The sequence below is a fragment of the Thunnus albacares genome, chromosome 7 (genome assembly GCF_914725855.1).
Source record: "Thunnus albacares chromosome 7, fThuAlb1.1, whole genome shotgun sequence".
Lineage (NCBI taxonomy): Eukaryota > Metazoa > Chordata > Actinopteri > Scombriformes > Scombridae > Thunnus > Thunnus albacares.
Window position 1 is genome coordinate 24472934 of NC_058112.1, and position 14146 is coordinate 24487079.

Here is a 14146-nt window from a genome sequence, read left to right on the forward strand (position 1 = left end):
TTAGGTTGAATTCCCCTCTGAGGAATGAATGCCATTCTTCACTAAACAATATGATATTGAGTCTCTGAGCAGTGAAACAGGAGGAATGTGTGCTTCTATCCATTGTAAATTCCTAAATTGAATGGAATGTTTTTACCCCATATTCCACATACATTCACCACATTTTTTTCCCATAATGCTGTGCATAGTGCCGGCTCTCGCGCCCATTACTCAACAGACCTATTAGCTCGCTTATTAGGGACGGTGTCACGGATATTGTGGCAGTTATGTGCTCCAGTGGTAATTCGACATGCATCTGCCAAGGAAAACATTTCCTGCCTTGTGTGGCTCTCAGCGAGAGACGTGCCCTGTGGTCTGACCGTCGGCCTCATGCTGCAATAATGGAAAAACAGTCCCAAACTTGTAGTGCGGTGGAAACCGATGTGCTGACAGCTCTCACTAGAAGAATGTGGCACTGGAAATACGATTATCTTCCCTATTTATTTGTTTCCGTATAACTGTACTATTAATTCATGTGCCACAATTGCAGTTGTTTTATTTTATGATGTCTTTTTACTATTTTTTTTTTATTTAGCAGCTGCATTTTTTATTTAGCTATTGTTTTATGCAGCTGTTTGGTTTTGTCACACTTAACTTCCTAATATCTGTGGGAGCATCACTTTTCTCACATTTTAATATGTCTTTCTTCCTGTGAAAAAAAAAAGAGATTTCTTGTGTTAGTGTAGTGGATAAAGTCAACAAAGCTTCCCTCAGTAGTGGCATGTTTTTCTGTCAGTTCAGAACAAAGCATACCCACACACTGAATCATGCTCCCACTAAGCTTCGCTTGTGCAACATGTCAACCCATTTTCGTTTTTTGTCAGGCGATGCAAATGTTTTTAAGCCTCTCATTTAGAATGTGATGTAAAGGTCAGCGGAAAGCAATAGCGAGTCCTCACCCGGGTACAAACTTTGTCAGTAAAGTGAGAGATTCACCAGCGACCTTGACCTGTTGACTTTTGAAGAAGCCTCTAGGGCCTGTGCTTTCAAATGGTCTCTCTCCATAATCATTCCTTAGCTAGGGATGGATGATATGGCTGAAATTAATATCATGATATTAATCAGAATATTTTCCAATATGAATAAATATGTATTACAATATTACAAATGAATGCACAATCACATATACATATGTATATCATTATACACATATAATGATCAAATTGATGTTCAGTTCAATGAACTGTGCTCCACTGTTATGCATTATGTTAGAAAAAAGGTGTAAAACAAAACTTTGACAACTCATTTTGGTAGTTTTTAACAACTAAAATACTAAATAATTTTCTTGAAATCAGTCATCTAAAAACAGAATCCTGAATTATATAATGTACTTTATGATATAATCATATTGTATCATGTTGTCACAATATGATTTCACTTGATAGATGCCTATCTTGAATTATCACCAGCCCTGTGTTAAGCTGATGAGAAATAATTAATCTTGTTCACTTATTCTTTGATCTGATTGTTTTGTCAGCTTCAGACTGTTTTATTTAGCAAATCTCTTGGCTTCTCTTCTTAAATGAAATAGTTTTGCAGAAAAAAATGTTAAGTATAGAAACATGGCATCTGTACCAAAACTCAGTTATCAAATCTGCACAAGTATCAAAAAATTGTATTGTTTGTATTGAAAGATGCACTTTAAGATCTCTTTTCTCCAAAACCACCAGGTCATCAGGGTGATTTTTTTATGGGGGAAGAAAATGCTGTGTCCAATAGATAAACATGCAAGTGCAAACTTAAGGAAAAGTGCTCTTGTTTAGTTAACATAACATGCGCTTTCTAGTATATTTTTCTTTTATTAGCTCAAGTGATTTGTGTATAACTGGTGGGGGACACTTGAGCATCTGTGATGGGCTCCTTTTGGGGGAGTGTTCCTGGATGAAGGGGGATCACATTAGCAGGAGAATGAACCTGACCCCACTGCCCTTTAGCCCTGACACTGACCTTCAGGCTGTCCTGGGATTTGATGCTCTCTTGAGGGTTTTCGAGGAAACCCCCTGCTGATGATGAACTCCTGGAATCTAGACGCTGCTCCCTCCATCTCCACCACTCTCCTTCAGTATGTCTTTCTCACTCTCTCTTCTCTGTATCACACAGCGTAACCAATAGGACATGTTGAGCAGTGACAACCATGTAACAGAGCTATGTAACAGAGCTGTCACTGTCACTTTATCTAGACATATCAGATCAGCAAGATGGAAGGTAGAAGTATCCAAACAGGCCAGACATCTGTTGATCTGTCTATGGGATTAACATACGTCGAGGTTCGCATAAACTATCTCAGCATAAATCTCTGTAATTGCTAAGATGCTCATGGAAGGTTGTGTTAATATAACATGACATCTGTTAAATTTACTCCTCTGGTAGAAATACAATACTTTGTCGGAAATCAAAAGCAAACTTTACATTTGGCTTGGACAGCAGAGCAACTTATTATCGTGCTTATGAGCACAGGACTGTCGGTATGAAAGTCACTCAGAGAGGAAGCTATGGTTTTTGTGTTTACGAATGACACGTGTGAGAGATAAACAGAGATGAGCTCATAGAAATTGAGTGAATGAGTGAACAGGAAGAGGGGAGATAACCCTTTATTTTACAGATTCCTTATTAGCTAATAATGTCTGAGCAATTTCCTGAATGGTTCCTGGAAACAAATATGTAATATTTCACAAAGAGACAAAGTTCTGAGTCTTTTACTTTAGTTGTGTTGAGTTTGAAAGAAGTTGTTGATTTCCAGAGGAATTTCTGTGAAAGAACCACTCAATTTAAATCCAAATAAAAATTTCTATATCATAAACTTTATTTTTATTTTAAACATATCAGATATGCTTAGCGCCTATTTTGATTGTTGCGTCACTGCCACTGTACTCATCTCATTGTTGTTAATGTAGACTTGATAGAGGTCTTTTCAGAGCTCAGTAGGCTGCATCCAGGCTCTATCGCAGGGGAAATGACACCCAGCCAAGACATTCCTGCAGCCTAAATGTGACCTTTGTTTTCCTGAGCAGACACAGTGGGGCATATGTGCTGTGGAGGGAAAACGTATGGCTGGCAGATGTGTCCTCAGAGAAGGTGGCAGTTTGGAGACACTTAGGCATACAGGCACAAATGTACATTCACACACTGACCAAAATTTGATAATAATTACTATAAGGCTTATTTATGACTCTATGACATTTAAGCAGGTAAGACGGACATACAAGAAACAGTGTTGTTCAGGAGAGATCATCAGTCATATCATTAGAAATGTTGATTCTGATGATTGTAGACTATACTGCCCTATAAAGCCAAGTAACTGCAATTTTGGTCAAAATTGAGTTAGGGCTGAAATTGAACTTTTAAATGTCTGTTTTATCTTGTGACAAATTGTCCAAGTTCAGTTTCGCTCTAGCTTAGAGAAAAAACAATGTAAAAATTGCAGTAACTACAAAATCCAACCAAAAACTAAGGCAAACCACAGTAAGTGTAGTTACAGCGCTCTGCTTTGGGATCTTGGAGCTTCAGCTGCAGTTACTGCAGTCTGTGACAGCTGTCCAAATTGTTGTGAATGAAGCTTCAGTATTTGTGAATCCCATATTCTAGCCAATTTCAGGACACTCCAAAGAAGGGAATCTCCGTGTTCTCCACTGGGAACTCTTACTTACTTCATCTGTGTATATTAAGCTAACCTGATTGTAGCGGATAGTAATAATAGTTTGGATATCAATGTGCCTAGTGCTAGCTAGCTAGACAGCACAAGAGAGTACACTGACATCAGTTTATAGACTGACAGCCTCTTCCACCTTCTCTCTCTCTCGTATATTTTATGGGTTACAGGGAGCAGATAGTAAAACCATAATCAGGTGTTACATTGCACACTAAATAGCTAAATCATAATTTATATAACTTTTTCAAGTTTATTAAGATAGATTTGATTGATATAACTTATTTCTACTAAGACAAGAACTTGATTATATTCTATAAGAGCATAGATCTAATTCTAAAAGTAGGTTTACATTAATTTTACAATTAAAATAAATACGTCAAGAGGTTAAACCTCGCAAAATAATACTTGAGGATTGCTTGAATTTTTTTTAAGATTGCTCATCTATTTCAACTTTTTAAACATGTAAACAATAAAACAATTAAATGCAAATATAATGTAATGAGAAATCAAATTAGATTTAGATTCAGAAGACACTAAGATTGTAGTTACTGCACTTTTCCTTTGCACTGCCTGTATATCTGTTTAAGGTAATACAATGGCAGAGTGCAGTATCTACATTTTTGGGGTCATAGGTCAAATAATTTGCCGCTTTACTACTTATAACACATTTGGCTGGACAGTCTTTGAAGTCATTTTCCTCAGTTTCATTGTTAGCGTAGTTACTGTGGTTTGCCTTTGTAGGGCAGTATAGCATAGATTAAGGCCTGATTTTAAAATGTGTAATGGGGTGGTAAACTAATTATTCCTTGTAATATCGATGTTCACAGGATGAGTCTCTGTACACAGGGGTGTTGTTGCACACACACACACACACACACAAACAGGACATGGACCCATGGGGTGATGTTGGAGCAGCAGATGCAAGACCCAGTGCAGACCAGTCAGTGTATAGGAATGTCAGGAATGCAGTGAGGTGAGAGAGAGACATTGAGAAGAAAAGAGACAGAGAGAGAGGGAGTGATCAGACCAGGCCAGTGATGACCGCAGCCCCACTGGAGAAGGGCAGATTTACAACTAGTCAGGCCCAGGGGTTGACTTTGGAAGGTACACTGTGGGCTGCCTTCACTAACCCCATCCACCTCTCCTTGACCTCTACCAACAGGCCTGAGGAGGAAGAGATGAAAGCCAGAAGGCAAACGGGTGAAACAGTGTTCTGTAGGCCTTTTAGTGTAATTTCCACTCAAGAAAAGAGAAAAAATAATGACTAATTTGAATGAAGAAATAGCATATTCTTTCTCATGGAAGTGAAAAGTTGAATTCATAAGCAACAACATGAAGTCATCCTCAATTTATTACCCTCAAGGGTTTTGCTATCACAGTCTCATGGATGAAACATGCATTTACATCTGCATGCGAGGATGGTGTTTGGACATGTTAGCCTGGATGTTTTTTAAATACTCAAGTGGTGTGACTCTAGGTATGGCGATGTTGGTCAGTTGGTCCACCACACACCAGACTGAAATATCTCAGGTCTGCAGGTCACCTGGGGTCTTCTAACTCCGGCTCCATGCCAAACTTGGCAGTTTCTTCACTTATGTTAGGTTTGTGTGCTCATCGAGGGGTAATACCAAGTGCCATTCTATCCCATGCAGTATGGAAACAATTATACTTGAGAATAGGACACTGGAGACTTAACTGGCTACTACTTGCAACAGAAATATTTCTCAAAACTCAAAAATTATTTATGTTTCTCAAAGTTTCACAACCCAGCAACATCCCCTGACCTCTGGAACACCCTGACTTTGCTGTTGCTATGGTCAGTCACTTTTCATGCCCTTAAGAAATTTTTCCAGAGTCAGATTTCCCCCCAGACAAGTCTGTGACTGCAGGCAGTGTGATAAACAACATCAAACTGTGGACCAGTGGCTGATGGTATAATGTTCCTACTGACTTTCCTGCAGCCTTGGCTGGTACAAGTTCTCTGTCTGTGCTACTCCCATTGGATATCATGATCTCATCGCTGTGTGACTGAGTCCCCTCTCTGATCTCATGGGTGTGTTGGAGGGTATTTTTAATGGGCCCTTCCCCAAGCACTCACAGTAGGAGTGGCAGGGCATCTGATACTAGAACATGAAGCGAGGCCTCTTTGACAGCCCAATAATGAAGCTGTTCAATGCTTGCAATACATACCTAGCTAATTTTGAATGGGGATACCATCATATTAATAAACATTTTTGTCCTTTGCTGTGTTGGAGTTAGAATACCTTTTTAAGTCATTACCGCTGAGATGAAAAACCTTGACATCTGAATGTTGAAAACATCCCACAAGACATGTATATTAGCATTTTCAAAGAAGAACTGTGTAACTCTAATTTAAGTGCTTTTCATGCTCATACTTGGGTTGACAGGTTGATCAAGTTTGACAATAACTTGAGTCCAGGAAAGGCTTGCAAATCCTTAACAGAGTTTCAAAAGTGTCTGGCTACCAAAGTGAAAAGAGGGGCTGTTTTTCTGAATTTCTGAAAGGTTTTATTCAGCTGTGGAGACATGCTCATGCATCTGTGTCTGCCACTTTGAAAATCCCTATTGGACGTACTATGTACATCTTACTGTACACTCAGTGAAGTTTCCACAAGATAAATTGCCGGGAACTGGAGGAACTTGCGGCTGTAATGTGAGGAACTCGAGACAGGCAACTTAATGTTCATTTGAGGTCAAGTACTGTGAGGACTTTGACAAAGCTCTCTGTTCATCTTTTCAAGAGTTTGATTCTGTGGAAATGTGGAACACTTTCTTAATCCCTGGGGAATTAAAGAAATATACATTTAGGGACTCAAACAATCGGCTGGCGAGTGCACCTCCCGATAAACACTAAACGGTTGAGGAGTTACAGCCCTGAAAAGAAAATAAGATTGAGACGGAATGAATGCCTCGACTGGGGCTGAAGTGTGTGTGTGTGTGTGTGTGTCAGTTTATGTCTATCTATTTGTGCAACTGTGTGTATAAACTGGAGTAGACGACATTTGAGAGAGGGGTTTAGTTCACAAAAGCCTCACACAAAGGCAGTTGTACAGCTGGGTTGAGTGTGTATGTGTGTGTGTGTGTGTGTGTGTGTGTGTGTGTGTGTATGTGTGTGTGTGTGTGTGTGTGTTTTTTTTCAGGGGCCTGGAACTTTACAAGGACTAATATAGACCATTTTTTCTTCCTTTGCTCTCCAAACCAGCACTGATTCATTCACTGACTCACTGATAATATCACCTTGTTGTACAATGTGAACATTTTTAGTGCTTGCATGCCACTTTTTGAACAACTATGTTGCTATTGAAAGTTGGCCGATAACGCCAAGCCTCCTATGCCCATTTCTTACATATAGTATCTATCTAATGTTAAGTTAAAGTTATTTGGCGTTAACTGGAGTAAAGGATAATTACAGTGTTTTCATACACCTCGAAATGTAACGGTTGAGATAATCTGGCTAAGCTGTTGCTTGTTTACAACCAGTCTGTTCGTCTGAGTGCTTGTATCACCGTCTAACTAAGTTTAACAACTTTGCAAGGCTTTTAGAGCACAGCATGACTAAAATTTGATCATATGCAATGACGCAAACTATGAAACCGAGCTGATTTAATATTTAAAGTGTCCATCCAAAATACAACTTACAGTATAAACAAAATATGAAGCATAGCTAATGTGTGATACATTTTTTATGATGATTAAAAATCACTCCAACCAGCGTCATCAGACACATTTATTTTAGCAAATCCTTTTTGAGTTTTCCTTATAGCTTTAAATAGATTGCACGCAACACTTTAGGGAGGCAAATGTCTGGCTGAAAGGTTGCCAGTTTTTATACTTAGCAACAACGCACAAATGCTTTTGAAAACCCTGATAAGTGGAAACTCAAGTCTGAGCAAACTGCAAGGCATGGCACCTTCATCCCGGGGAGGCTGTTTCACATGAGCACCAGGGGGGAAACAGTGTTTTGCATTCCGCGCAAAATCTGATCACTTTTATAGGCTGCTGAAATTTCTGATGAGGGTTCAGCCAGGCTTCAGGTTTCCATTTTTCACCATTCGGGGTCACCCGATTGGCCGGTTTATGGAGCGTTGTGAGGTCTGACCCAAGCATCACTATGTGAGGAAAATCTGACGAGTTTGTACCAGGTTGTGTGTCGTGACTGATCTGTGTGTTAATTCACATGGAGATGTGGTGCCAAGGGAAAAATGACCGTGTTTAAGAGGTGGTGCAAAGTCTAGGAAACTCTTGTATGTCTGTGTGTGTGTGTGTGTGTGTGTGTGTGTGTGTGTGTTTGTGTATACGTGGGGGCCTGTGTGGGAGCATGAGACAGTGAGAGAGTTGTGTGATTCTCTCGGTAACTGATCTTATGTATGTGTTTGTCTGTGTCCTCCCTTTTTTTAGTACCTGTTTGTAAATGTGTTAATCTCTGATATAGGGCCGCAGTCAACCATTATCTTTGATGAAATAATCAAACATATTGATGAAAAGTCTGTTGATTATTTACCAAATTAAGTGATTAATTAGTCAAACAAAACCAAGAGTCTACAGCCATACTAGCAGTTTAATGTTTACCATGTTCACCATTTTAGTTTATCAAGTTAGTGTGTCAATATTTGCCAATTAGCACAAAACACAAAGTACAGCTGAGGCTGATGGAAATGTCATTAGTTTTGCAGGTATTTGAATCAAAGTATTGGACAAATTGAAAATTGGACCTGATGGTGGTGCTGGATTAAAGGTCATGGGATCATAGTTATTGCATTTCAACCTCTGGGAACCTTTAATGTCTGTCCCATATTTAATAGAAATCAATCAAATAATTTCAGATATTTCAATAACAATTAAAAACGTCAACCTGCTGGTGGCGTTGGAGGAAGAGCCAGGGAATCAACAAAGTCATTAGGATACATCATCTTGGAACCATGAATATCCGTACAAACATTTGTGCCAATCCATCAAATAGCTGTTGAGAAATTTCACTGAATACGTGACGACCTTGACCTAACTAGTGGCACTAGACAAGTCAGAGGATCACCAAAGTCATTAGGAATCATTCTCTGAGTCCAGGGACAGAGAATGTCTGTGCAAAATTTCTTGGCAATCCATCCAATAGTTTTTGAGTTATTTCTGTCGGGACCAAAGTGGTGGACAGACAGACAGACAGACAGACATTGCCATCCCTTGAGCCATGCCACTAGCATGGACAAAAATAGTGAAAAAATGCCCATCACCGGTTCCAAGAGCCTAAGGTGACATCTTCAAATGCTTTTTTTGTCCAATCAACAGTCCAAAACCAAAAGATGGTTAATTTACGACATAAACCAGACAAAAGCAGCAAATATTCACAACTGATAAGCTGCAACCAGAGAATATTTAGAATTTTTGCTCAATAAATGACTGAAATTTTGCAGACTGATTATCAATAATATTATAAAAAATATTTATCTGTCTATCAACTAACCAATAAATTGATTAATCATTTCAGCATTACTCAAAAGTAATAAGTAGTATGTATATAAATGTATGTAGTCCTTGTATAATACTGTAGGTATTCACTTTTATGCAGTGCATCTTACATTGTGTGGACCTCCATGGCACCAGTACAGATTCACCCAAGCCATGTTGTTTTTTTGTCAAAACTAGACAAACTCACACCTTCCTGTTCCTGAATTACACTCCAAATACCTTTTCTATGTAATTGTGCATGTACATCTGTTTGTGCGTTTTCCATCTCAATCATTGAACCGGATGTTTTTGGGAGGAAAGGGTGAAAGAAGCCACATGACCGTTGCCCTCCGCTGTACCTGGAGACTCTGGATGTGGGAGGGGAACAAGCGCAAGATTTACTGCGGGCGTAAAGGCATATTCCATAAACATTGACACACACACCAGCTGCCTGGCAGCCTCAACAGACTGGGCCCCCTTTGGTCACTAGCCTGTGCCGTGTCTGTCCTGAGTCCGGTCTGAGGATCGCATGGCTGCAGCCTCCACCTGCTCTGCCAATGTGACCTGTCTGTCAGCAGTGACAGTGCACAGATACATACTCACTGTGGAGATATGAGCTCAGTGTGCACTCAGGGGGTCGGCCTGAGACTGATGCAAGCTCTCACTAAGACAGATGTATATACTTAGTGATATACTTACACTTACAGTTTTCAGCGTTGACACACTTGACAGCCTCGACTCTTTCTTTGGGCTCGTGTGTTTGCACACTCATCTACACTTGCATGCAAAGTTTTGCAAATATGTGCACACACAGACATGAACACAAACAGATTTTGACACGTTAATTTAGCAATGTATACTGTGACCTTCGATGACTGTAGCACATAACTATTTGTATTAATATGTGCAGCGAGTTATACAGTACATAGTACATTTCCTCATTCGTCTCTCTCATGCTGTCTGGTTTGGACAAGCATGCAGTGCAAGCTGATGATGAGTGGATTAGGTAAACATTTTAATTCCTCTACACCCTAGAAAATGCTCCTCATCAACCCCCCACTTCCACTTTAAATACACCATGGCCAAAATTAGCCTTTTTACTGTGTTATTTAGTTCATGTACATTACTGTAACAACACAGTAGAAAACTCTAAAACTCTATTTGTTTTTGTTTGGTGTGGTTCTCTTGCATCTCTTTGTGTATTTGATCTCCTCAGACTTTCTCAAGGCTCCCCAAATTATAACTGAAAACGCAACATAGTTTAATATCAAAATAACTTAAAATGATGATGTTTTCTGGACCCTTACAGGACGAAATGAGTTGATTGCACGGTACATCAAACTTCGCACTGGGAAGACGCGGACCAGGAAGCAGGTGAGTCCTCTGCATATGCCACTTGAAGCAGCCCCTATTTTTGAACCCCTCTAGAAAGTCCTCTCTTGCTGAGTGATGTCCTGACACCCCGGGTATCCCCCCCGACCCTTCTCTCCCTCCTGCTCGGAAAGCTAGAGATGACGATTGATTTAGGGCCAGGGCCCAATGCACAGATGCTATAGGATCATATGTCGGTGTTGTTTCTTCACCACCTCATGGATCTGGTGCTTGTTAGAAGGGGAAAGAAGCTGGGGAATATGGTGATCTGCACGGGAGACTGAGGCGGGATGGACGAGGGATTTGGAACTCTATCCTCACTATGGTATCTGATATGGAAGGATTGATGTATGGGCAGTGATGGATGTGGAGTGAAAGGGTCCCCGTTAAGTCATCTGGCAGAGTCAGTGTGGGAATGAAAAGAGATGAGTGGAGGTGAGAGGAGAAGGGGGCAGTGAGGGATCAGAGATGGATGGTAGGACAGGTCGGAGGGAGAGAGGGACACCTGCTGGTTCAACAGCAGTAAACTAACTGTCATGTTAGAGAAGCTTTATAAGAAAGTTCAATACAATGGTGCTCCAACAGAAATGCAAATATTAACAATTAAAGAGTCAATTGTCAGACTAGAAACAAATAGATTTTTCTGTATCTGTAATGCAGATCTAATCCGGATTGTATAAAAAAAATCTAGGGCTAAGCAGAGTAAATATTTATTATACTAATATTATATCACAATAAGAACAGTTCAGTAATATTTTATTTTCAAAATTAAACCAGCATAACAGTGGTGTGGCTCACTGCCTGCCTAAACCGTCCAGAACCTAGAAAATACCTGAAAATGATTTGTGTTTGTAAAGATTTCACCCTGCTATATTCTAGGGAACGCATAGAAAAGTTGTCAGTTGTGTCAAAAAAATAAAGGGTCAATTCATCCATGTTACAAAATGTATTCCTCAATTTAGTCTTAGTTGTATTGACCCTCGCTTATAGCTTTATGTGCTTACATTTTGAGATATCCATATCTGAGATTTCTGCCTCCATGTCACATCAGTGGAGATTAAAGGAATTTTGTTTGTAATTACATTTGAAAATGATCTTTACTTTCTAATTTGCTGTTGAGTCAACATAGAAAAGGTCCATCTTTTTGGGTGCAATCTTCCCTTTAGATTTTGATATTTGTTGTTTACAATTGGAATTTGATAAAATGTCAGAGAGTCATCATAATCTGCAGGAATCTTCCTCTGAAGATCATGAATATCCATACTAAGTTTCAGGTCAGTTTTATATCTTGATTTATACCAAATTGTTGAACAGCTTAACTGACAGACAGACAGATGCCATTTTTAGGCCCCCGTAGAGAGCTGAGCTAAAATCTTGCTTTTCATTTATTTAGATTAACATTTTAATAACACAACCCATAACCTTCTTGCTGTAAGGCTAATCATTATACCACCATGGCACCCAATTAGACTGGAAGTGTTACAAACAGTAAAAGCCAGTCTTAACTTGGCTGTGTCGTCTGTTGTCTGTGTCTTTCAGGTGTCTAGTCATATTCAGGTTCTAGCACGACGGAAGGCCAGGGAGATCCAGGTGAAGCTGAAGGTACGCTACGTGAGTCAACCTTTATCTGTTTCATTTATACACACTAATACAACATTGTATGTTTATTGTACTTGATAAGAGTAGAAAGGACACTTAAAGACATGTGGACTTAATCAAATCAATATTTACAAATTTCCATGTCTGTTAATCCTACTGCACAGATTTTGTACACAGCTTTACTCTGTTGACGCTACCAGGAACAAAGAAAAGTCCTTGCTTAATTAAGGATTTGATTAGTGTGTTGCATTTTTTTATGTTATATGAGATTGGCTCAAACAGGTTTTTATATCATAATCAGGCTATGGTGCCTGCATTCAGATGAGATTATTATCATGTTTTTAATCAGGTTTAGCAGCAGCAGATGGAAAGAGGGTGAAAACATTATTACCCTATATTATTCCCTCTCATAATGAAGTTTCATGTTTTGTTAAAGTTGTTTCAACATCCATGGCCCCTGTACTGCCATGTATTCACATTCCATTAACACAAAGGAACAAACGATTGGCTATTTTAATTGCACTCTCTAACTGATGCTAGTTTTAAATGGGATGCTGCCACATTTCGATGAAATGTGAACATACTTCAGGAAGCCCGAGGCTTACTGTGCACGATTATGAACAAGATGAACCGAGTGCAATTGTCAAGAAACAAATTAATCCCTGCATTATTCCTTCCAGGTATTACATTTGGTAAGTGCTTCAATAAAAGTTTTCCTGTGTGGTTCGTTGAGAGCTTACACATCCCTGTCCCCCCAGTACTTTCTCAGTTTGCATTTCTCATTCGCATACTCGCAGTCACAGCAGGCAATAGGACTCTCCTTCACCTTGGATGGTAGCCATGAGGGTTCAGCTGGCAGGGCCCGGCACCGGTCACAGGGTTGGCCTCTGTGACAGGCCTTTTTAAATACGTCTTTGGTGTAACTGAGATCCCTACCACATGTACCCCCTATATTTCAGCTATGCCCTTGTGTTAGTCAGTTCTGGGAAGAAGAATGCACTGTGTGGCCTTGCCCATTAGGGCTGGGCGGCAAGTGCTTGTAGTCCTCTGTGGTTTGGAAACTGCTGAAGGAGTGGATTCAAAAACAAGAGGTGTATCACTTTACAGTAGAGCACAGGAAAGACAATTTTGTAGCTACCTCCAATTTTAAACTATTCTTAATGGCGTTAGCATTTAGCAATATTGACCATAATGATTATCATATTAACATAGCACCCCGTTGCCTGAATTGTCTTCCAGTATGACCTCCAACAGAAGCTGCTTGTCATCACGGGCTTGCCCCTGCCAAAGCAATAAACTTAACTCTTGACCCAAAAGCCCTTGACTGTAATATCACCTTCTCTCCTGCTCTCTGCCTGGCAGGGATTCACTGATGATGCAAGCTGGCCTCAGCCCTTCACTTCCCCTTTTAGGGCTCTGCTTGTGTTACCGGTAAAATGGGGCGCTGACTTAAAAGGAGTCTGATGAGTGCACTCCCTTTACGTGACTTTCTGTTTGTCTCACTCTCGCTCTCTGTCCCTCTCTTTAGGACCAGGCTGCCAAAGACAAGGCCCTGCAGAGTATGGCCACCATGTCCTCAGCCCAGATCATCTCACCCACAGCCTTCCAGAACAAGATGGCGCTCCAGGGCCTTTCTAGGCCGGCTTACCCCACTGCTGGTGGGGTGAGTCACTGACCAGAATCCACTTCACCATCTTATACAGATTACCCTGAGCTGAGGCCACAGTTAGTTATAAAGTTATAAAAAAAAACAACTATGACTTCATCCCAAAGTCAGTTTTCATGCCAGTTACGATTATTTTTCATCACCCTACATATTGATATCTATGCAACATTCCTGGATCTTACTTATTATTATCACATGACTGCTGTTCCTCTGTAAATTTTACATATTTGAGATGCCTTCCCATAACAATTTTGACTTTTGAACTCTTTGAAACTTGTGATGAAGTTAGGTGTTTACAGTGTCTAATTAATTCTGTGTATGTGTCAAAAATATATTCAATTTTGATAAAGATAGATAGA

The 14146-nt window shown here is 39.9% G+C and overlaps 1 protein-coding gene across 1 annotated transcript in view; it reads left to right on the top strand.

The window, feature by feature from the left end:
* Window positions 1–14146, top strand: part of LOC122985972 (transcriptional enhancer factor TEF-3-like) — a 30588-nt gene that overhangs the window by 3098 nt on the left and 13344 nt on the right. The window contains exons 2-4 of the mRNA XM_044357018.1: window positions 10461–10525; window positions 12062–12133; window positions 13650–13784. Coding sequence (XP_044212953.1) covers window positions 13683–13784 — 102 coding nt within the window. The 5' untranslated portion in view covers window positions 10461–10525; window positions 12062–12133; window positions 13650–13682. The remainder of the gene's footprint in view (window positions 1–10460; window positions 10526–12061; window positions 12134–13649; window positions 13785–14146) is intronic.